We start from the raw sequence: 25,356 nt of genomic DNA, 5'->3' as shown, positions 1-25,356 counted from the left end.
ATGAACACTCTTCACTCATGCATGAAGTGCATTTATTTATTGCAGTTTAAAAATGACTCCACCTTTTTTTTTCTACGGCTCGCAAATTAACGAAATACTGGCTTCTAACGGCAGTGGTCGAGACGTCTTAATGTCCAGCTACAATCCAGTTCTGTCGGAGTCTCTCTAGACTTTGTTTACTCATGTGCTTCTGATATATTTATCGATTTTATCGAGTTTTACTTTCCTACATTATGGACAAATTCGACACAATAATCGATCCGCATAATTAAAGGAGAAAAAAAGATTGCTGAACGACCTCTGGGCATTCACGTCGTACGAGATGTAGATTCAATATGAATACCGACCGGCCCATGACACGTGATCTACAAAATGTTCACCCCGACCCACAAACGCACGCACGCACGCACGCGAACGTCGTTGTATAAGGATACGCAAGACAAAGAAAGAAAAATTGTCATGAAGACGAACAGACTCTTTTCATTTCCCATTTATTTTTAGGTTTCATCTCCGTTTTATTTGTTGAGCCTCTTTGTATCTTTCGTCGGCCCGTTCTTTTAAACCAAAAGCGAATAATTCCTGAGCTTCTTTCTCCAGGATGTCTGCCGACGGTGTTACTTTGAGCGCCGGAAGTAGGGCTGACAGTTTTTGTTTCGTCAGCCTTCGATCCCAAGCGCTTCAGGACTTTCAGGGGTCCATGGACGTAAACCTCTTTGAAGCTCGCTTGAAAAAAATCGTCCTCGACATCCAGCACCAAGTAGTTGTATTCCGTGTGGGTGATGAGATGGAGCAAAAGATGTGGTTTGTTGAAATCAGAAAATAAATTCGAAACCTTGCTGGACGTGGCTATCGAAATCTCCTTTGAAGATCCGAACCAGTTTCGCGAAGTTGTTTTAGTTCTGGCAGAAAATCCATATTCATGGTAGCCACTGAATGTCCGAACTAAGATAGGCACGTCATGTCCAAGCATCGTGTAGCCACCGAATGTATACAAATGTTTGTTTATAAACACACCTCTCACATCAGTTTGTCTAGAAATAAAACGAACACACCGGCTAACATCGTAGCTGTCCATGGATTCCCTATATGTCCAAGTTCTGGCGGACAGGTCACCTGGGGTCGGAAAGTCAAGCCACTGGGAGACTGCATAGAGGATCGTCACCATAGCAACAGATACAGCTCTAAAACTGAGCTTTTTGAGGAACATGTGTGTCAGGGAAACAATGCTGGCTGCAGAAATACACAAATACACCACCATTGCGTTGTAGATGAAACGAACCTCCTTGTGGCCTTGGAGGGAAAAAATAACGAGCATAATCAACAGACATGAGATGAATCTAAATGTCTTTTCCGTCCTGAAACAAATTTTATTTGTTCTTTCTTGCGAAGGACGGATCATTAGAACCAGTGCAATGACATTAGCCGCAAAAAGCATGCGCATTCCTGCATTTTTCCATAACAGCTCATGAAGGTATATCATGATGGAATCGGTTCCAAACAGCTGAGCCTGCACGCCGGACGCCACGTTGAACCAGAACCAGTTCCAGGGTGTAACGGTGAAGAAACCGTAAAAGTAAACGTCGTCACACACCCAGCAGCACGCCGGCCAGACATCCAGCCACTGCGCCTACTACAGTTCGTCTGCTCGTCGCTGCGTGAAGAAGGTGCGACCATGGGACGAGGAGGCAGACGACACCGACGATGAGGAGAGCGCTGTCAGGACGCACATAGCAGCAAAGAGAGAGCGCGAATGCGTACGTCGATAGTTTTAGAACCCTCGTGACTTCTACGCTCAGATTTTTCCAATCAAAACTCGTTAACCTTGATGTAGCTTTTCTTTCTTGGATTCTCCTGCAGTTGTTGTCAGTAGGACGACATCCTGTTCCTTCAGAAGGGTTCGGACTAGATGGTAAACTGCTTTTTGTGCTGCTTTCGATGACTTTTCATGAACTTGGTGTACCTGGATTTCTTCTACACTTTGACGATCAAAGATCACGCTCAAGAAAGTAAATTTTCTTATCGAAAGTGAGTGAAAAATTAACTTCTTGACAACCCTACACAGCGCATTGGAGCACAAGTACACCAACCTGGTGACTGGAGCGAAACTTGCCGACCCTGAGAACATCCTCGAGATTTCTGATTGAAATCCTTAATTTGCACATTGTTGTTCTCCTTTAAATAACCGTTTCCACTTCCCAGAACTCAAGTCTTTCGTTTCTGTTTGAGTTCAGAAGAATGCATTCTCAGCAAAGACGAATCACATAATACTATGTTTTCATTCTCTTTAGGGGAGGAGGTATGAAATTCCTTCCGTAAACAGTTTGAATCTTTGCGGTCTGAATATCCTAAACTGGATTTGCTACACAGGCGCTGGCGTTCTCTCCGAGTCCTCTTTGGGACAGAGGTAGGACAGGATTCCGGCCAGGGAGGAAAATAAAATGGGCGCCAGGAAGCCGTGGATGAGGGTGTGCGTGGCGACTACATTGGTGAACACGGAGCTTGCTGCCAGCATGGCCGCCACCACCCCGGTGTCCCGACATCTGAAGACAGACCTCACTAGCCTGTAGGCCGCCAGAGGAAGGAGAGACGAAACGACTATGTGTGCCACTCTCCACACCTGGGAAAACATTAAAGAAGAAAAGGCGTGAATGTAGCATCAAATAAACAAATAAATAAACAACAAACTAGCGCATTAGAGAAAAGTTCCAACCTTATGGCCTGAAGCAGTCAAAATGTCCATCAAAGACGATTTTTTTTTTTTTTTTTTTTGCCTCTGGGTTAGAATCCAGACCCCGTGGGTGCCCCTGGTGTAATATAATAGAAATATCGTGGAGTCTGGACACTCTTCATAACTATGGACACAAGAAGTCTGCCCCCGAGTTCCTCATGTTGCTCCCGGAGTATGGACTTGCCCTTATGGTTACGGCTCATGGGTGTTCTCATTATTAGCACAACTGTGATTCTTTTTTATTTTTAATGTACACACAATAATCAGAATAATTTTGACATCCACGAAAAGAATCGTAACTGTGAATATAAGATGGCTGTAAGCTCTTGTGTCTACACTACTAGTGGTGATGACACTAGGGTCTCGCGAGTGAAGGTAGTCAGACCTAAACAATGAAGACAGGTGAGAATCTCGTGAGTTAGTCCTCCTAAGGACAAATAATGTCATCAGAATGCATACCAGGTAAGGCTGGAGGTCCCATCCTGCGACAGTCATCAGCCAGGCTACGGCGGAGTAGAAGCGTGGGAAGAGCGGAGAACGCAGGGCGTACATCCCGAGTTGTCTCTCTTTTGCGAGTACAAGGAGGGGTTGTCTTTTCCCGCCGGAGGGAGGAACTCGTAAGTTCGGAAGCCATAGCCGTGGAGCTCGGAGTAGGCAACTGCGTCAGACAATTACCAACAAGATGAAGACACTGGCCAGTGAATGATTATCGACTTCAAAAATTAATGTCAGACAATCACCAAAATAATGAGGACACAGCTAGGCCATTGAATGAGCATTTATAGTTTTTAAAAATTAACGCATCTTTTCATGAAAAAGCAGCTTCTGAAGTCAATGCATGTACGTGTGTGTGGGATAGGGATAGAGGTGGGGGGGGGGGGGAAGAGAGAATGACTACTGATGATTTTTCGATAACTGTCTTGAGACACCAACATAGATGAAAATCTAGTTGACACTTTAATGCAACCCATTTCCTGCCCGTTATTTTGTAAAGTGCAGCGCCAACTTCAGCATACACAAACAAAAAGGTTCCGTTTACGTCCTTGATTACGTGACATGAGCGAGCATTTGATGATGTTATTATTATTATTATTATTATTTCATCCTAATGAATGTTTGATCCTCTGTCCATGCAAAGATAATGTAATTATTGGTTCAATTAGAGGTTACGGGTAACCCCCGCAAGTACCTTCTAGGGATTGATATATCTCATCCGGGTGTAGAATCCACCATGCACTTTCCTGAAAAACGTGACGCACACGTAGCAGCAGGGTCAGCAAGGTCACTAGCCACACAGTACGGCGAGCCCACGTCCTACGTGAGCAGGAGGGCACGGTGTGGGCGGGGGGCGTACCCGTGCTACAGGAAATATCGTTTTGTCGATGTTGAGGGGTTGTTGTGTCACGTGGATGACAGACAGGAGCCGCCTGCGGCTTTCGTCTTTGATGTCGAGGTCGACGCGTAGCTGGTGAAGCAGAACGACCAGCTTCCATTTTCCTCGGTGCACGGGTCCTAGCCGCGAGTCAGGCTTGGCCGGGCATCATTATACATGCCTGAATCAATGAAAACAATTTACAGCAATCAGAATAAAAAAAGAAAAGGAAACGAACACTTTGTGATCAGTGTTCATCATAAGACATCAATAAAAATACAGACATTTTATTTAAAAAAATAAATTTCAAACCAGCTACTTTATAAAGTGAATGGCATGTTAAGGAAAATATTCCAGGCTCTATTTGTGCTTTTTTCACAGTTAAACAAGAGGAATCCTCAAAATACTGTTTTTCTCAGAGATCGTAAATAGTTGTGAACTACACTCACAATATTTTATTGCTTGAGCTCGCCGCGGCTTACCGAACAGAGGGCGCGCTGTGCCTACCCCACGCTGGCCAACCGGAAGTGATGTGCACCTCCATTCTGCCTTCTCACCCACATGTTGATCTTGCGTGTTCACAGTAAGGTGGTGAAGGGGGTGGGAAGTTTGCACAGCCTGCTCGCTTTACAAGCGACTGACACTCACTGGAGTTGCACTTAACGAGAATTCGAAGCTCAGAAACCTTTGTTGCCCTACAGGCCACAGTCAGCTTTTATCCTTTTAAACTCTTCCTCGTGTATTCACGTCTCCCTTGAGCGCGCTGAAATTTTCACGGGAGAGTTAAAACCTGAAACTAATGCACGATCTTTGAACTGACACACGTGTGTGTGAGGCCACCCCAACCCCCGAATTCCCCACCCCACACACACACACTGTTAGTGCTTTTTTTATGGCAATCGGGGTAATGTTCAAGGCAAGTAATGTGACAAGGCAAACAGCTAGGAATCTAGATGGCAAACACAGAACATCTTCGACTGAAAAGTAAAGACATTCAACAAGCCAGGCACTCGGGGTACCGTAGTAATGGAATAATTTCTCTGTAGCTATATTTGACAACACTTGCACCAAATGCGTGTATTTACTACAGAATGCGCTAGCTCCAAACATCAACAAGCGGAAATTTCGCTCGTAGTAATGGCAAAATAAAGAGTGAGAATGGCGGAAAAGGGAAAGCCATGATAATCACCACAAATGATCATACATGACACATATAATGTTTAGCAATTTCTGTCTCATCTACCTGCCATTTGACAGCGACTGCCAGCTTCATTTCAAGCGTTCAGTCATCTGTATTTACACATGGTGACACTTAATGGACATCAGACACTTCAAGTCGAGAAGGCCAGCTGGGAAACGTGGTTTCCTTGTTAATGGCGCAGACAGCAGTTACCGAGATAAACTACGCAAACACAGAGCTACATTATTTATTTATTTGTATATTTCTCTCAGCAATTTGATCGTTGTTCCAAGTATTGTTGCTGCATTAAAAAAAAAACGCATTGAGTGTTGTCCTGTAACATTGTGGTAACTAACTGTAGTGCTTTAAATGTTATTATAATATTAAGCTACTTCCCTTTATGGATCCAGTATGCACCAAAGATTTATCATGCATTTTTAAAACTGCTTCCCTTTTGCCATCACAAAGGGAATGAAAAAGCACAGAAGTCGATTTGTGTGCAGGGAAATGGCTCGACAAAGGCTAGTCGGTTGGCTGAACTTTCAAGGCAATTGCACCCACATGAAAGAAGAATTTTTAATTGGAGATAATCAATAGTATCCGCATTATTGTCTCTTTGGCCCTAATTTATGGTCAGCCAAGCACGTATGTAAGCTGCCACTGGATGTGACTGGATGCAGCTACAGTCAATGGATGTTTACATTTAGTTCTTCCTATGTAGTCTTCCACTTCCAAATTTTCAAAGAAACGATACTTTGTGAGATAAAACGATGTTGATTTTTTAAAATAATAATAATAATATGCTTTTTACACCCTCTAGCAACGAGCTCCGTTTGTCACAGACTGTTAAGATGAATTATTTCATTACACTGCCATCATCGATGAGTTATCATACAAAGGGTAAGCTGGCGCTTGGAGTGGATAGAAAAGATAAGGTTGGGTTTGTTCAATATGCAATCAGACCATGGACATGATATAGCGATATAGGGGTGGATGGGTCATAGCTGGATGGTTAACGACTACAAGCAGTGAGCAATTAAACGACTAGTTGGCGTTTTAGTGAGTTAGTTGACTGCTACACTTTAACCATCCAGCTAGTAGTTAGCGGCGGACTGCAGTGCACACGACCTTTGTGTGTCAGACTGTCGTCTGTGTCAGATGTAAGACGATCATGCTCAAAAAACAAATCCAACCACCCCGAACTCCTGTGACTGGGGAAAAAAAATGTGGCAGCTATTACAAAAATAAGTACGGGCCAGGGTGGTTACCTGCACCTGCCACAAGTGATTTCTTAGGATTTAAATATCAGTTTTTGAACTCGCACGACTGCGTCAAGCCTTGAATAAGATAAGCGAAATTGTAAAGATCTCTCTCTCTTCCCTATCTCTGAGTTAGTGAAAGCTTTACAATTCCATTTAACACGTGCGTGTGCGTGCGTGCTACTTTCTCTCACACATCCAATCATTTCACGGTCATTTCCACAATTGGATTCTCATGTCTGTCCACAACTTCTCAACCGATGCAAGTAAATGAACATGAAAGCATTAATTTTTTTAAACATGGCACATTCATTTCAGTATTTTATCTTAAACTGACTTACCGTCGGCATTAAAGGACCTCCGGTGTTTACCACAGAATGATGTGCGCCTGGCTCGTATCAATGCCCGTTACAAAACTAAGAGCTATACGCTGATGTCAGGAAGTGGGGTAGGGGCAGAGCCTATCCCCCCACCGATCCGCCCCTACCTCCCCAGCTCAGCGGGGTGGCGTACTCTTGAAGAGATTGATTCACTGCAGCAATATCTTAACAATTCCGCCTACTGGCAACACGCTAGCACATAATAATAAGAAAAATAAAAAACAACACTCGGCTCGGCTATCTTTTGTTGGATCCTAGGCTGCTTCATATGCACCACTTCTTTCAGTGACGCAGCCACCACCACAACCCAAAGTGTCATTTACCAATCCCCTATGGAGCGGTCGGACAATCATGCAGAAAACGCGTACCTATATCTTCCTTTATATATATATTTTTTTAAAAAAAAAGTCGGGCTGAAAGCAGCTGGCGTATGGGCTCACGGCTGCAGTATGTTACTGCAGTGAAAATGGGAAACAGAGCTTTTCAAAGGTGAGAATGTGAAATAAAGTTTCAGCTAAATGGATGAAATCCAGGACAAGAGACTCAGAGCTGCATGACACGGGGACTCCGCGAAGCGCAGACGTGGATCAGATTAAGATGGTCGACAAAAGGCACTGGCGGATGGCTGTAAGCTTTTAAGTCACGCAAGAAAGTGCACAAATGGGCGTGATGAACCGATGACACCCATGGTGCCACTGACCCACTGTATATGGAATGTGTGTCAAGCTAGCCCCATTGTTTGGGAAATAGAGGTACAATCTGATGAGGTTTGGGGTAAGGTATGGTGGCATACAATTCGACCATTTACCAATTTAACCAAAGCGACACCCACTGGTGCACATATACTATATTATGTACTTCTCGTAATTGTCAGTGGTCATCTCCAAAATAATAGTTAAGTCAACTGGTTACTCAACGTATTTTTCTTTAGTCGAGGTGGGTGAATGTCTTTTATTTATTTTTTTTGTTGCTGTAAGAACGTCGTGTAGAAATTTACCAGTTACATATTCGTTAATAATTATCCAGTTAAGAAAACCCTTTCTTATGACATTTAATCATAAAAAATCTTAAAATCTGAAATTCGTCACTATATCATTTGTAAAGTTTTTTTTTTCAAAGTGGGCGATAAGGTCGGAGGTACTACGCGTGATCAGAAGGGAAATAACTTAAAACCTGATACTGTCGGGAAAACAAATTAGGCAAGTGACGTCCCTTAGCAATCCCAGCATTCCTGTAACCACCGCCGCCATAGTAAAGTAAATGGTAAAGAAGTGAGACTTGATCAGGTACACAAAGGTGTTTTAGGAAACAAAGAGGAGAGAAACTGATCTGTTCGTGTTAAACGACGACCCCTACAGACGTTAACATTAATTTGTATATCCAGTCGGACTTTGTGATTCCTTTGTTTACTTCCGAGACAAAATGAGCTCTGAAACAAAGGCTGCAAATCCTGGCAAGAAAAAGGAGGGTTTTCTAAAGAGGCAGGCGAAACAAGCCAGAAATTCTGAAATGTTGTCAGAAGACGAACTACTACAGAGGAAAATAATAACACCGGATGATATTCTGAAGCTCAGCAGATGCACAGAGAGTAAGGATAGCCATTGTTTATATTTTTGGTGTTTTCGTCGTCTGCTTTTGCCTTTTGTGTCTTGGTTGCAGCTGGTCTAGTTTTTTGTTACTATGAACACAACAAAGTGCGGCAGTGACGTTTCGTTTTTTGCGAATGCGTGACCATTCTGTTGTTTAAAATTTGTTTTATATCATAATAGCCACATCCGATTTCCTTAGCAATATGAAACTGCATGTCTTTCGCAGTTTAAATGTATACAAGTAGAGTACCGTCGTCAATTGCTAGAGATTTCAGGAAGTTCACATAGAGACAGAAAGGACATTTAACTGTTTGTTTTCAACGTGTTGAAATATCTACTTTCTGTGAAAGTTTACTATTGGTTTAAATGGCATATAAGGTGGTGTATACAGCAGTTATATTGGAAATTGTGATTCAGTATTGTGTACAAATGAGACTGTGCATATGTTTTAAGAAGTCTTAAACCTGGTAATATGAAACGTTTTATAATTTCCCTATAATTATAATCATCCCAATAATTTCCCTAATTTCCAGTGCTGCATGTTTGTCTTATTTTCCATGCATCAAACTATTCCTGTGTATGGTCTCGACCTATACAAGATGGATTACTAAGATCTATCACAGTATATTTATCTGATATTTCTTTAATTATTTTCAGTTGCAAACTTAAGTTCCAAGACACCTTTAAGCCATTTATAGTTGAAAATTAGTCATTTTATTACATTTTAATGTCAAAGCACATTCACTAACTGCTGTCAGCATTTATGTTGTATTTTGAAAAGAAATTGGCAACTTTTTTCCAGAATACTTGTGTCCACCAGAAGCAAATGTCTACGGCATAGATTTTACCCGCTTCAGATTGAGAGACATGGAATCACAGACAGTTTTGTTTGAAGTGGCTAAGCCCACTCCTGGTAGGGCATTGTGGTTTTGCTCATCCCCATTTGTGGATTTGTTTCTATATGCTTAATAAAATTATTTTATTATATTTCCAAATTACATTGTCCAATAATACTTAAATTTGACCTTGGAGAGTTTAGTCACATTAATATTTACCAAACCATATTGTCCAATAATCCTAGAATTTTAGAGTAAGACACATTAACCAACACTTTTGTTTTTTTATCTTCTTAACTGTTAAAGGTGATGGAGAAGACTTTGAGCAAGAACTGGATGACTCAGACCCAAATGCTGGACGATTTGTGCGTTATCAGTTTACCCCCCAGTTTCTCAAACTGAAAACAGTTGGAGCCACGTAAGGGATTGAATATTTTACTTTGTCTTTCTCATTTTTTTAACATGTTGGGAACATCAGACTTTTCTGTCTGCAAATGTTCTTGCAGAAGCATGTTATTATAATTTACATTTTTTTAAAAACAAAAGAAACACTGGTAGAAATTTTGAAGAGCAATGTTTTTAGTTACCTTGTATTTAATTTTTGCTGCCACTAATTTCTCTTCACTATCACTCATGTAGAACTCACTCTCATCCTGTTCTCTTTTGTTTCCTGTTATGTCTTTTTCCTTATCTCTAAAAATTTATGGCATGCTGGCTGTACTAATATAATGTCAAAATTCATATAGTCGACAAATGATATGTCACAAATCTTCTTGCCTTGCAAGATTTGGATATTTTTTTTGATTTTCAAAGATATGGACTTGGAGATTTATTTGCCTTATTTTATTCATATCCCTTACTTGTATATTTTGATGTGAGACAGTTACTTTGACATTGTTGCTTTGCAGGGTTGAGTTTGTAGTAGGAGACAAAGAAGTGACCAAGTTCCGAATGATTGAGAAGCACTATTTCCGGGACCGTCTCCTCAAGTGCTTTGACTTTGAATTTGGTTTTTGCATCCCTCACAGTCGCAACACCGTTGAACATATATATGAATTTCCTTCTCTGTCTCCTGATGAAAGTAAGGCTAATAATTTTTGTATGCTGATATGATAGAGTGAAAAGCAACAGTTTTGAGCTGTCCATGACAAGGGAAATCTATATCTTTGAATTAACAAGACTTTTAGCTGGCAGAATGAGAGCAGGAAATGAAATTTTTAAGAATACTTTCAGTACGCATATTTTTAGTAAGATTTGTGACTGTTGTATCTGTAGGCAAGGAGCTTAGTGGTGATAAATAGTTCACCAGTAGTAAATCTTGAAATTTTTTTTAAGGTAAGGTTGTTTAGTAGTCTTCTTCTTATGTCCCATGAATTCATAATTTTCATCTTATTTCTTCATTAATACCTGCAATGTAGAACATTCTCCTCTAAGCTAAAAACTGCTCTTTCCTGACTAGATACTTTGCTTTTTAGAAGACATTTCTTTCTTATACTCGAAATAATTGAAATGTACTTTTCAGCTTTGAAACAGGAAATTACAAAATGCAGCAAATTTCCAAGTATAATAACTGAAAAATGCAGATTCTTTAGCTACACTGATCCCAAAAATGGGTCAGAGCTTACTGTGTGACCGTTTGAAAAATAGTATTGAAAATCTCTCCGTATGGACAAAAAATTAGTTAGGGGGGGTGGGTGTATTGGCTGGTCACAGGGTCCATTCAGTACATATTTGCAGTCCTTTTTTATATGGTTATCAGTGATCTGACAGTTTTCAGAACATCTTTTCCTCTTCTAGTAAGCTGAATCTACTTCTCTTTTTTTTTCAAAATTTTAAGCATATGTAATCTCTACTTCAGTTTCACCCTCTTTCATTTCAGTTCAAGAAATGATTGATCATCCATTTGAAACCAAGTCTGACAGTTTCTACTTTGTGGAGGACAAACTGGTGATGCATAACAAGGCGGATTATGCATACAATGGGGGATCATAGTTTCCTTGGCAAGAAGGTGTCACTGTTCAACATGCCAACAGGTCTTGTGCTTTGTGTTTCTGTCTTTGTGCTTCTGGTTACCTTTCACAAAATTAAAAAAAAACCTTCCTGATGGACCTTAACATAAACGCACCACTTTTGCATTTTAAAATGTAAACAACTTTCTCGGTGCATTTATCTTAAACAACTCTCGACTGTTTAAAAAATTTGATGGTCAGATCCAGGAACTGAGAATACATATTGAGCCTGATGTTCACTGTGCGTCTGGCAGTCATGCTGTGTAGCTGTCAAATAAGGCGTAAGCATGAGAAACACATGATCTGAAATTTTTGTGACAATTTGATAATGGTTGTTCTACTGCATTGACATGTTTCTGGAAATATTTTTGAAGAAAAAAAAATGAAAATGAAAGTTTAAGAAAAGTTGTACAAAAGTGCTATTGATGAACCTTTGTCTTGACTGCCTTTACTGTGTCAGAGAAATTCTCTGATTAGGCTAGGCATTATCAAAATTTATTTGAGTGTAGATGGGTGATTTAACGCTTTTTGTCTGTTCTTTTCTGAAATTTTTAGGACTTAATTTTGCAGAATTCATTTAGTCTTTTTTTTTTTAAACCAGAGTTTCTCAGTTTCAAGTGACAGCATGCCCTAGGCAGATGTAGTGGTTAACAGATTTGGATTGTATGACTCTTAAGCATAGTGACTGGTATGTTTTGTAACTTCAGATGGCTAAATATGCCACATGTAACAGAAACTATATGTCACACATATTGTGTGCAGGCATTTGTTTGATGTAGAACTCTGCTTCCTTGCACTTTATTTAAAGTTTTGGCTTTGACTCATTTGAGGAACATCTTACATAGATGCGTAAACCCATTAAAATTTTTTTATGCTGGCTGTTCATGAAAATGAAAAGCAATGTTTACTTTTATAATAGCAATCTCTTAAAAAGACAACAACCCAGATCAAGACAAATTTCACACTAATCTACACAGAAAATTCCTTTATTAGTGAAACAGTTCTGATAGAAATAGCATAAGCCAATTTTTTTTTAAATTTTATTTTAAAAGAGGTTCGAAATGTGTTGTAACAACGTCTGCAAATTTTGTCATTATACATAAACTCACAAAAAGGTCTTTTCACCTTTTAACAAATGTATAAAATATAAATATTTTATAAAATAAAAAAGTTTACAAATGCTTACATTTCTATTGTCTTTATGTGTAATGTAAAATGTATCAGCTCATGCACAGCAGCAACTGGTACAGTAACAATTGGTTCAAACAGCTAAGATCCTAGGGCAGAACTGATGTAGATAAATACTCCTTAATTTGGTAGCAATATTGTAATAGCCATCTTTTCAATACCTTTTGTTCAAACAGGAAGATTGAGACACTTCTATTACACAATGATTTAAGAGTTAAGTGAACAAAGCATTGCTTATGCTGCATCTTCCTACTATGAAGAAGCATTCTCATCTTGTGTTTTGTATTTTTCTGTTATTTTACAATGGCTTTGAACTTGCATTAACATTCATAATATATGAATTACCTGTATATGAGGTGACTTCTTTTGTCTATCAAGTGGTATCAAGCAAAGCATTGTATGGCATTTGCATGTGGTACATGTTGCTTTGTCTAATAGCTCAGAACAGTGCAATACTAATGCTAGTTCAGACAGTTCAGATTTAGGCAGCCCTTGCATCTAGCAAAATGGGGTCATACTACAAATTATATGCAGTATATACATGCATCATGTGTGAACCTTTTTCAGAATGGTAGGAGTTTATTATCAATTGTAAACTAGATGCAAAATGTTTTGAATCAATAAAATCAATGTGGGGAGTCAGGTCCAGGAAAATTCCTGGAATTTATTGCTGCCAATTGAAAATGGACATAGTGAGAAGACAAAAGATTTAATGTCCATCGCCAAGAATAAGTCTTCTCTAAGATCAATTTTTTAAAACAGTTTTTGCTTAGGGTCCCTATGCGTTAAGGTCCTCTCTTTTTTTTGGTCAGTGACACATCCCTTTTGTTGCCAGTGACTCCTTTAAAATTTCTACTGATTTTTTGCATAATAGTCACTTACAGATCATTACCTCAGGACAGTGAATTAGAGCTTTGGAAGAGACCTCTGCAGGTATTTATTGAAGAGGCCATCAGCACAACTGCCAGTAATACCTTAAATTGGTTTCTCCAAGCCTTTGTAGGTTGGATTTTGTGGTGGGGAGGGGAGGATTGTGATTTTCTCTTTTGGATGGAAGGGGGGAACTGTGGTTCCAGCTAGTTCAAGCATGCTTCCAAGAATCCACAGCAGGCTTGTTGAGGATTGTGTACATTCTTAGCTGCTCCTTGAGCAGGTCGTTAGTCTCACTTTCGTGACTTATTTGCTGCAATTTCAAACAAACACAACATTCACTGAAAGCTGCAGGAACATTAGTTGAAAGTGAATGAGCTCTGTAAAGAAAGGAAAAAAGTAAATCCACTGACTGGGACCATTTGTTATTATCTTACTTACAAAGAGCCAAGTACTGAGAAACCTGCTTTTTTAATGTCTAAAGGAAATAGGAATGGAAATTATTAAGATTGTCTGTTGAGGCTACAAGTTGATGTCTAGCCATGTTCACACAAGCTCAAGACAGGCGATTTAAATACATGTGAATGACTTCATGATTATAATAGCTATCATACCAAGATGGTTTATTAGAAAGGCATTGCTGGTGCTTTGTATGCACATAAGTGAACAATTCAAGTAAGTAAAGAATTGTAAGTCTTGCACAATATTTCCAGATCAATGTATTTCCGTATCTAAAGGTCATCTGTTAGGGGGATGGGGTGGGTAGGGGTGCATACACTTAAAATTACAGAGTTTGGACAAATAATGCCACAATTCAAGGTGTGGTGCTAGAGGATGGAGTATGTCCATTCATGTTCTCTGGCACTTTTCTTTCTTGTATCTTGGTTTCCATCAAGAGAATTTAGAAGCTGCACTTGGAAAGGATTCTTAACATGTACTAATGTGGTCTTTAAATAGCTGTCAGCAGCTGTCAGTACATGCTGTTTCAAACCGCTGCTTCACATTTGTGGACACTGCACTGATTGACAGTGGTGTACAAAAAAGTTGCAACAGAGCTGATGTACTTCATCTGCAAGTTTCCTGATGGCATTAATGCAGGCGATCATTTTTGAAGTGTACATACATAATTCTTCTTCCCATTCCTCATGAAAAATTAATAGTTTTGTTCCCCTGTTTTCACAGAGAATTACCCAAATGGAACAACATTCACTGACCACAGCATGCAGTGTGTAAATTTTGTGTGAATGCATGCGTGCGTGTGCATGCATGTGTGTGGGTGGGTGTGTTTTGCAGTCACTGATTGTAAATATCCACCGATTGCTATTCCAGCTAGGATATGTCACTGTGGTTTTGTATTAATGTTTAAGCTATTTTATGAAACATTTTCTTATGTATTTATGACTCATTATCTTCTTATCAGTCTAGTACATTTATTTAATATTTGTTATAGGTGTTTCAGTATTTTGTAACATTCCAGACTTGAATGTTAAGCATAGTTTTGTGCAGGTCATACTACAAAGCCCTTGATATTGTCATTTATATTTGAGAATTCTACTATTTTTAAAACAAATAATGAGATATTGACTAGGACTCATTTATAAATTGTATAGATACATTGTGGCTGTTTTTCTTTTGTGCATGTTGATTTATGTTTTTGATGCATATTAGTTTATTTTTAAAACAATGAGAGTATGGAACATGGAATAAAAAGTTCTTTGTGACTGACATGTAGTTTACACATTCTTACAAATGATGCAAAGGTTACTTCCTCTTTTGAATTAAATTACTGCAGTAGATGATGAATATTAATAGGTTTCTTATGGTTATAAACATAAATAGATAAACACAAGAAAACACTGCCATTAAGCCATTCACTCTTGGCACATCATCTCCTTCTCCGTCCACCCAGTTTTGTGTATGCATGTGCAGATTGTACATGTTTGTGTTCAGGAATTTTTGTTTTTAATGTTTTGAATATGTCCTGTATGAATGTGTGTATTTGTTATTTTTATAGGCCTGTAAAATCTGTTTATTGGCTGATATTCTATGACACATTTTTGTTTAGTACTTTTCTTCTGGTTGTGAGTCATTTCGACATTCAGACTGCACACACATTAAGTGTTACAATTTCCAAGTAAAGCAGTTTATCCTGTTGTACATCTACTTAAGTCTGAGAAATATTTTTGTAATAACTTATACAAGTTTTGATTCATTTCCAAGAAGCATTTCTTACATGATGCTTCGATTTCACACAATTTTTCACAAGCACTTAATGGTAGTGTTGTGAACTAGAGCAGAAAGAAAACAATTTGAAAGAGCAGGAGTGGTGGGGGCACAAAGATTGAGCAAGTTAAATGCATCATGTTCAAGCGTTTCTTCCTTGTCTCTTCTTCCCTTACTGATCAGAGTCCTGTTCATTTTTTTTCAATTTTGGGAGAAAAAGAGCGTCAAATAAAAAATATGCATAGTTCATATGGTGGAGCAACTGTGACAAAGGTCAGTCTTGAAATCGTGCTATTTACTGTCATTTGCAAGGTAGTTTTATAGGATTTTTTCTTTTTTGTTAGCTGAGCTTTTTGATATTTTCTGTTTAATTGTTCATGATGAAAGCATTGTTCATTGCAATCTTTCACCACATACATGAAGTCATAATGGTAGTCTCCTTTCTGTTGTAGTTTTGATGGTTCATTCTTTCTCTTCTCCATCATGATAGCCTTCACATATGTCTAATTGTTTTGTGCATAATCTTTGTGTTACTTTGTGGTTGTTCCAGAAAGTTATCAATTTGAGTTGTTTGCTCACTGTACTTATGTGCAACATTAATGAGTGGGTTTGGTTCATTATGGCATATAAGTGTTCTGTTCACAAAATACAAGTTTTAATCAACATCTTAATTCTTACCTAGATTTTAGAAAGACCTCAATTTTTCATGTCAGAAAAGTATAATCACTAATTAAGCCTAGCCTAAGTAGTGTATGCTTGAAGCTCTTGCATTGATTGTAACTTCATCGATATCAATAGTTAGAGGTTAGGTAAATTTTGTATGTGCTTTTTTTTTAAAGGACAATTTCGCTACACATTTTTATAGATAAAGTAATGACTAAGCTGCATTAACTTTGCTTAATTTTTTGTCATTTGGGTTTATCATTTTTGACTCATATTAGGATGATGCTTTCGTAGGATAGTTCTTTCAATCAAGACGGCATAATGTTTTTTGTACAGATTAGACCAGGACATCTCTTTATTCAAGTATTTGTGAGATAAAACATTGAGGGCAGTTGTGATCACTGATAATGAAGAGAGAAATTTGGGTGTATTGATCTGTCATTCAGGCAGGGTTTTCTAGCATGGTGTGGTGTTGATCTGTTTCATAGGATTTTGGTTCATAAGCACAGAAACGGTCATCGTTTTTAAAAAAAATTTGTTAGCTTATCTTTGGCTTAACAGTGTGTAAAACTTTATTAAAAAAATTAAAGAGTGATCTTTTATGAGGGGTTACGTTGGTGTCAACACCACTTATTAATATGCAGAAAGAAAAGGACTGCTTCACTGACCAAAGACTGCTTTTATTAATTCAAGAATGTTACTTTCATTCATTGGAAACTTATACAGGTACAGAAAATTTGCAGAAATATTATTGAGAAAAATTATACATCAAAGCATGCACCTTAGCATTGGGTGAGTGATAGTTGCATGTGGTTGCTAGAGGTGACAACTCTGTGGCTACTTGAAGAATCTTACACTAGAATTTTCAAATATTCAGTTGAATTTTTTTTTCTATATTTCCTTTTGTTTTTATTTTCTTTTAGGGAGGGGTAGTTTTGAAAATACTCGTTTGTTCTTTTGCTATCACTTATTATCAGTTATTGATTTTTGACAGCTATAAGGTATCACAATTTTTAAATGTAAGTTTCATTATAGTGTTTGCAACAACAAAAAATTGTGTAACCTTTTGTAGCCTTCTCCTTATTACTGAACAGGACTTTGATGTGAAATACCAATTAAATGCTCATATAAAACAGCTTTCTCGTTGGTCTTTTCTTCCTCCCCTCCCCCCCACCCCTCCCCACAAACAAGTAAAGGGAGACAATCGAGGGAAAAAAATGTGACAAAACAAATTAACAAAAAATTAGCAGTTTCTGTCAAAATGAAGCATTTTTAGATTGTGAAGATGGGAACAATACACTTGTATCCAGTATCACTGTTAGAAGACTTAAGAAATGTGTACTTTGTTAAATTAGTTCTTATGTTTTCATTAACACTACACCAACTGTTTATTTTGCAAAAAACAACAAAATTGTTCATTGCACTTTGATTTGCAGATTTTTCTCAACCATTTACCCTTAATGTAAATTCAAATTATTTTCTTTACAAAATAGTTATCTTTCACTTGATGTTTTGTGCGTTCTTCCTTCGCATGAATATGCACTAAACTTGGTGATTTTTGCTCGTTATCGCTTAAACATAATTTTGAATTATCAAGTCAACAATGCTCGCTGGCCGTGTGATGCACCTGTGTGTCTCCCGCAGAAGTGAGCCCCACGTGGTGGAATCACGAACTGTATTATATACACGTCCATGGTGGAATGATGCGGCATCGACCCCTGCTGCAACTCCCCTCGCTCCTGCACGCTCGTATGATGATGCAAGCGCCGTGCAGCCAGGAGCGGGATGGTGCAAGAATATCGACTGAAGTATAGAAAGTCGGACTGCCTCAGTCCTGGACGAATTTCTACTACGTGTGCTAATATATATATTGGCTGCAGTTAAAAATCAGTCACGGTTCCAGCATAAGAATGTTTTCTTTGCTATAGGGTCCTGCTCAACATTATTTTCGTCTACTTGATTTAATAACAGAATTTGTAGGAAGCATTTACCTGTGTGATGACCAGCTCACTGCGCTGTGCACAAAATACTACAAACGAACCGACAGTCAACCATACAACAAAGAAACGCTCGTCAGCAAACAGAGGACACCGTGGCACACATAACAAAGTATGTAGATAAGGAGCGAGCTAAGATTCCCACCCACTGTACCGGCAACTCGACCCGCTCTTTCTTTCCTTGCCTGGTCTTTAGCTCGCTTGCATTCATCCATCACACGTAAAATACAGAATGTGGAGGCAAAGCAGCTCGATCAAAGCCACAACCCAACAACAGGTATTTTTTATTTTTTTATTTGCATAATGTTGCCAGAAATCAACGTGAAAAAAATCTTGTTCCACGAAAAATCTTTTTTAACTAGAAAATCTTCCAAGAAAGGTTTGTATGTAGAATTTATTGTCATTTGCTTTTCCTATTCACCCAAACTTCTTTCGTCGTGCACCATAATTTTAGTTTAGCTTTCTTTTGACCTTACTTATTCCGATGGGTTTTTTAAAAAAAATCGTTTTACTGTTTGTTTCTTGGTTTTTTTCCCCCATAATGGTATAATGGCTTTAAGATAATTTATTTCACGATACCTTATTTTAATTTAGGGTTGTTTTTTGTGTGTAACCAAGTGCTTCCCGAGGCCGTATTTTATCTTACTACCAACAGCAACCTTTCTGCCGAATAAAACGGATGCCATCGTTTGATTCATTCAAGAAAGGTGGTTTAGTGGATTTCGATGACAATATTGTCAGCTGACAGTAAGTAGACGCACCAAGGATAATTAGTTCGTGGACGCACGTACGTCTAGGGGCATTGATGGTGCCTTCTGGGATATCAGTGCTGCGGACAAGAAAACCTCTTGAACACCAAAGAAAATGTAGCAGAGAAGTTTGACACCTAGACCATACACCGTATAACATTGACATTTTTCTAAGTTCAACAAAATAATGAGTGCTTTACTGTCAATCTTTCCGGTCAACGACAATTGTCGACATTAATGCACCAACACAACAGTGCAGACCTTCACTGACAATTACTCCTCTGACAATTAACAAACTTCGGCCAGAGGGGATAAAGGGCTCTAAACCAAACTGTGAACATCTATCACCTGGAATATTAAATGTGATGGTTTTGCTAGATTCAGACAAAATAAATTGTATGTCTTCTATGTACAAAACGTAAATAGTATTGTAGGCAGAGTTTAAATTTACATTTAAACCAAACAACTAAAAAAAAATGACAAGGAACAGGCGAAGATTTCAGCAGAGAAAAAGGAAAAATGGTCAACTTTTTCATTTTCCATCTTTCAATAAATATTTTTACAGAAACAACATTTTTTTAAGTATTTTAAATAAGAATATCAGACAAAGTTTTAAAATATTAACAGAGAAAATATGTTCGAATTCGAACGTATGTTAGAAAATATAAGGAGATGAAAATTTTTGAACAAAGAAAAAATATATTTAAAAAATAATAAGTTATTTGTTCATGACAGTTTTGAACGACTGAAACAAAATGAACAGTACTCCCACTGTCCATACTGTTCATCTCGTACCATTGTAGTTTCTTCTTCTCACCTCCAGCATCTGTCTCCATTGCAGTTCAGAGTCCTCTCTCATCACCGTCACTCCCCCCTCTTCCCCCACCCTCATTTCTCTTCGCGCGTGCAAGTGTCAAACGATCAGAAGTCTGGAGGACTCAACCGGTTGTAACGTGTCACTTCACTTGAAAGTTGCAGCTGACTCCTATTCTGGAATGTGTGACCTCATCTGAACCAACGGGTCTTTCGCCTATCCATTAGAGTGAGTGCACGGTGTGACTCTAGGAAACTAGTGGAACTGCGCGTTCATTTGAATCCAAAATACATGTCGCACACAGAATAGAAGGGGCGCCCTTAGGGGTGAGGGAGGGGTTGTGGGGATGAAAGGACGAGTGACTGTGGGTAGGCGGGAGGAAATCGACGAAACTGGGATTAAGACTGATAACAGGCGATGATCTAAACCGGGCTATTTTAAGCTTCCCTAGGGATAAGCTGGAGGAATTTCCGAGCACTCCATCTCCCGCCTCCATAAATATTGAAAAGCAAGGCGAAGTCTCTGCACTCATTTCCAATTCTATGACACGAAACCATCAAGTTTGTTTTTTCTTAACTTACTGTTGGTGATGTCAAGCTGGTCAGATAACACAACGCTTTATCATCAAAAAAAAAAAAAAAAAGTTTCTTACATCCGCTCACTGTTCATGATGCCACATCCCTTTGACCTCCCCCCTCATCCCGTCGTCAACGGCAACGGTGTTCCCACACGTCTTCAACGGAAACTGATTTTCTTTAAAGAGATGAAGTTAGCGAAAGATCGTGATGCGAACATTTCAAACAATCCATAATCCTTCAGGAAGTGATTTCTTTTTCTTTGTTTCAGAAAGCAATTAAATCACACCCTAGTGGTGGCAAGAACTTCCCAGCGAACAAGAAATATCGAGGTTTCACAAAGAGCTTATGGGGTGGCAGGGAATGGCGGGGGGAGGGACGAAGACTGCACGTTGTTAATCATTGTACAGACAAAATTTCTTTAGGGTTATGTCTCTTTGTGGTTGAGTCCAAGCACATACGCGAGGCCCGTTTGAAAAGAGATGCGGGGCGGCTTCAGCGTCGGCCAAAGATTCTGGAAGTCGGGGGCCTGGGCAAAGGTGCTCCTTCGATGTAGGGCAAGTAAATGCTCATCACGACGTCATCCATTCCGAACGACATGGTCGCAAACTAACGTTCCCTGGCTCGAGCTGTTTGAGAAACTGCCTGAACCTGGACCCAAGCTGTGACCCAGCGACTCTTCTGGAGGAACACGGTCTACGAATACGGACAGCAGCAAGCGTGAAGATCCGGCAAGCCAACGAGGACGATCAGATGCACCAGTCGGCAATGGCGAGGCGAGTGCGGCGAGATCTTCACTCTAACGTCGGCAAAGTCGAAGAAGCAGCAGCAGCAGCAGCAGCAGCAACAACAACAACAGCAGTAGCAGCAGCAGACAAACGTCCTTTGTACTCTGCGTGTGCTGGACGGCAGTCGTAGCTCTGTGCCGGAGGATCACCTCGCCGCATTCCAAGACGCGCCGCAGTCCGTCCGGTTTATATACAGTGTCACCTGCCAGAACGTTCCAGGCAATCAGCTCCCAGTGACAAGATGCTAGTCCCTAAACTAAGATCGGTGTTCGTTAAGCATGGGCCCGTCAATCATCTTTCTCTTGCTCCGCCTCTGCTTCTCCAACAAATGTAGAGATGATAGGGTGGGGATGGGGCAAAGGTGATACTAACTTTAATAATATTTTATTTGAACTAGAACTTGAAGTAGGAGGAATACAGTTTTACTGGAGTGAGAAACTCCGTTGGAAGAGGACGTGATGCACGAACTTTAACTTTCTAAGTTAATATAAACCACACACAGTTTCCTCTCAGTGAATTCAACAGAGAGAAGCTTCACACGATCCATGCAACAAATTCCTAACATCATGGTTTTTATGGGCTTTGCCTACTGTTCCATATCTCGACACGCACTGTAGCCTGACACAGCCTTTAAAAAACCTTTGTTCTGGGAAATAAGATTTTATGTAAGTGTTAAAAATGTATTCTTTTCAGAATCTATTCGGTCTGCTTGGTCACCAAGACTTCATGGCTTTCTTCGTCTGCAACGCAACTACAGCACGGCGCTTCTATGCTCCGAAAGCAAGCTTAGTTGTAAACTTAATATCTAGAACAAACAGTGTTTTTTCACGTTGGTCATTCTCTTTCTCCTTCACACACACTCTCTCTCTCTGTACCTACCAGTGTCTTCAAGGCCGAAGAAAATGTCCAGCGATCACGCCTTTGTATTAGATTGGTAGCAGTTCGATGGCGACTTTTCTCTTTGCTGTTTGGCTTTCGTTAGAGAAAAGAGTTCGCCTTTTAAACTTCTATGACTTCCAGTGACATGTCGAACTGCATGACAAAAATATTAACTGTGCGAAATGGAAAACGCTTCGAACCCTGCGTCCTACTCTTTTTAATAACCTGCTGCTTGAATCTCTCGGGGTTATTTCCAGTCGATCGGCAAATATTTTTAAACCTCATCGCATGAACTAATAGTTACGGCGCTGTGGGCAACTTCCCAGAAATAATTGTAGTATGTCATCACATGAGGTTATGAGAAAAAAAAGTTTCCTCAAATTGAGTATGAATAATGCGGGAGAGAAGCACCTCGGACGGCAAACCTAGGGCCAGTGGCTGCGGGCCAGCATCAATATGTGAGTGACAGGTAAGCATCTGGAGCAGTTTTAATCTGCTGAAAGATTAGAATCTGATGTGGTGGCGATGATGGTGGTCAGGCGAGAATGTGTAGCATGTGGCAGGTGTGTGATGGCTCTGACTGCAAATATATATATAAACAAAGAGTAAAGAGAATGAAAATTGTACGGTAAAGGACGAAGCTATCTAGTCAAGTAGCTGAGACAGGAAGCGCTGTGTGTGTGTGTGGGGGGAATCGGAATCTCTTTGGGACCAGAAAAAGTCTCAGGACTATTGGGATGAATGTCAGATCTACTGCAGCGCTAGGCTCTGCATTACACGATAATAGTTAATGCCATGCATGTGTTTAGCATCTGCTGTGTTTGGCTGCACACAAAACTAGGAGATAAAATAAGGAAACAGCGCACGTGCACACACACACACACGTGTTACGCATTCAATGACTTCTCTCTCCAAAGGAAACAAAGTTCTATCCCTGTCTGGGACTGGCCTCGGTACTGTTTTGCGTTTTAACAGAAGGGAAAACGGGAAAACCTATTCCCAGCTGCCCTGTAACTACTGACATTAAATTAGAGCAAAAAGTTAAGCTCGGACACCACTCCCCCTCCCCAATTAAAAAAAAAAATCCACACTTCTTTCATGCCAGTCGCATATCGTCAAGACACTGACAGTTTGTCTCAATGACACCAGGTGTTTGGTGCATCAGACCTCCTCGCCATGCTCCAGAACATTCTTGCGGAGTCAGCTCAGCCACGTCCCGCTGGTCACACGTGTCTGGTACATGTCCATGAGATGCCGGTGGCTCCTCAGAAATGTCGCGCTGTCTGCTGCACCTATTTCTGGAAAAACCAACGCAATCAGGTCTCGACCTTGTAAGAACATATCATTCTCGTCCTGTTAATCTTGGCGAGTGGTCAAATTAATGATGACCCTGGAAGCCCTTTCTAAATGACGTAACGTCAGAAAGGTATGATCACAGTCAGGGACAAACACAGGGATCAGAAATGAACATGGGAAAAAGAATGGCAACAATTTCCGTAGTTTCTAAAAATCATCTAGGTTTGTGTCAGCAGGAAGGAAAATACTTTTTAATGGGTCTACTATTTTGTGAAGTTTGCCTGTCTTATTTCCATCGTGGACAGCTGTCCGTCCCATCTCACGCATGCGCGTTCCCATCATTAGAACCCCTTAAAATATTTACTAAATGTAAGAGTGCATTTCATTCCAAGAAACTGACGACCTGCATGGTTGTTTTGATAATAAATATTAAGTGACCTTTCGGGTAGGCGTGCACCAAGTTGTCCCGATTCTATAGAGGTTATGTAGAGTCGTGTGGTTTGAGCACTCGACATTGCAGCAGGTCAATGGTTGAAGCACAAATTATAGCTATTGTTTTAAAGCCTGCACCAATCAGCTACTGGAAAAATCACCACCAGTGCCACCCATCAGCAAATGGTTGATGGTGGTCGCAGAGGAGTGACTATAGCTTTCGTGAGGGCGGTGCCCATCTCCTCTCCCTCCCTGCCTTACCTTCCGCAACCTCCTTGACAGATAGGTCCACTGGGCTTTCAGACAACGTTGCTCTCCTCGCTAGACTATCTGCTCCCACAAATGGTTAGCCAGGGAAGGTACACAGCCAGGAGAGACCCGTGCTTCCCGCTTCCACAAGCGTGTCCTAGCCACGGTAAATCCCTAACATGCCTAACTACTCCGGCAAAAGCTCAAGTGATCACCACGTGAAGCTGACAGACACAGAGAACTCTCCTTTGTAAGAAAGTGGAAAAACCGACCCCGACGATTTCTTGATGTTTCCCCCCTCTCGCGAAAACAAAAAGACTTATTAACGCGAAAACGATATATTAATTGTAAGAGGAACTGAGAATAATGTGTGTGTTCATGCGTGTTTGTATTGCAAAGAAGACTGCTGACCACATGCTCCTCAAGTGTAAACTCCAAGGTGAGTCAGTGGAGAGCTTCGGCGCTGTTTGATGACGGAGATGATGACAGCGACAACACAGCAGTTGTCGCCGAGCTATCGGGCGCTGAAGGTCCGACGGCAAGCTTGTTTTCATCAGGCCAGATGAGGATATATCGGTAAGCCGACGAGCGACAAGCCGCATGAACTGACAATCAGATGTCAGGTTACGTCATCGGGCCGCCATAATTAGAGAGCAACTTCCGGTCTCTTTGCAATGGGTTACCGAGATCTATCTTTGCTGGGTTGAATGATAAAGCACGAGTTTACCTTACCTATCGCTGATTTCTTCCACATTCTCTAAACATCACAGGCTTTCTACATTTAGGACAAGCTGGGTGTTAAAATGCGGCAAGTGGTGGTTGAGTAACATCAAGACATTCCTTGACAGACCTACGGAACGGGTCCGCCGTCACCACTGCTGCCTCTCGTCACGTCCCCAAAACATGTCACAGTTAAGGGACAGAGAGTCTGTAAACCGTTTTCGGAGATTGCAAATGTGTTCAGTGACATCTTTACCCCCATAGCGACATTCACGCACTTGTCTTGCGCTGCTTACAAGTTGATGACAACTTCTGAGCTTAAAAAGCTTTAGTCATGAGTTATGATCCTCCGCAATAATTAAAGGCAATAAATAATGTTAAAAAACCTAATCAGGTACTACAAAGAAAACATAAATGAGGCAAAAGACATCACTTTGTTCTAAGAACTAACAAAAACTAAAAAGTGGATCTGGAGGGAGAATGTCAATAAATCTTTAAGCAATGGAGGATGACCATCATTAGATAATAACAGTTGAAAAAATGTTTATCATCTTTCTCCA

The 25,356-nt window shown here is 40.0% G+C and overlaps 2 protein-coding genes and 1 long non-coding RNA gene across 3 annotated transcripts; 1 reads left to right on the top strand and 2 right to left on the bottom strand.

Annotated features, from left to right (window-relative positions):
* Nucleotides 1-442: 442 nt before the first annotated feature.
* On the bottom strand, nucleotides 443-7,945 carry LOC112561459. Its single transcript, XM_025233972.1, has 7 exons — nucleotides 6,881-7,945; nucleotides 4,583-4,863; nucleotides 3,918-4,281; nucleotides 3,233-3,386; nucleotides 2,792-2,852; nucleotides 2,366-2,617; nucleotides 443-1,627 (listed from the first exon to the last, which is right to left on the bottom strand). Exons 3-7 carry the CDS (start codon nucleotides 4,219-4,221, stop codon nucleotides 458-460), a joined length of 1,941 nt encoding a protein of 646 aa, XP_025089757.1. The 5' UTR covers nucleotides 4,222-4,281; nucleotides 4,583-4,863; nucleotides 6,881-7,945; the 3' UTR covers nucleotides 443-457.
* Nucleotides 7,946-8,148: 203 nt separating this feature from the next.
* LOC112561971 (protein unc-119 homolog B-like) lies at nucleotides 8,149-17,433 on the top strand. The gene is made up of 5 exons (XM_025234855.1): nucleotides 8,149-8,507; nucleotides 9,311-9,421; nucleotides 9,651-9,762; nucleotides 10,253-10,425; nucleotides 11,224-17,433. The coding sequence occupies exons 1-5, from the start codon at nucleotides 8,342-8,344 to the stop codon at nucleotides 11,334-11,336; spliced, it is 675 nt and encodes a 224-aa protein (XP_025090640.1). The 5' UTR covers nucleotides 8,149-8,341; the 3' UTR covers nucleotides 11,337-17,433.
* A 1,141-nt stretch (nucleotides 17,434-18,574) lies between these two features.
* LOC112562840 lies at nucleotides 18,575-25,126 on the bottom strand. Its single transcript, XR_003098935.1, has 2 exons — nucleotides 24,488-25,126; nucleotides 18,575-23,397 (listed from the first exon to the last, which is right to left on the bottom strand). It is a non-coding gene; the product is annotated as an uncharacterized LOC112562840 (long non-coding RNA).
* Between the last annotated feature and the right edge of the window lie 230 nt (nucleotides 25,127-25,356).

Source organism: Pomacea canaliculata, linkage group LG4 (genome assembly GCF_003073045.1).
Source record: "Pomacea canaliculata isolate SZHN2017 linkage group LG4, ASM307304v1, whole genome shotgun sequence".
Classification (NCBI taxonomy): domain Eukaryota; kingdom Metazoa; phylum Mollusca; class Gastropoda; order Architaenioglossa; family Ampullariidae; genus Pomacea; species Pomacea canaliculata.
Note: the sequence above shows the minus strand (reverse complement) of the source record. Positions and strands in the feature narration are given on the sequence as shown.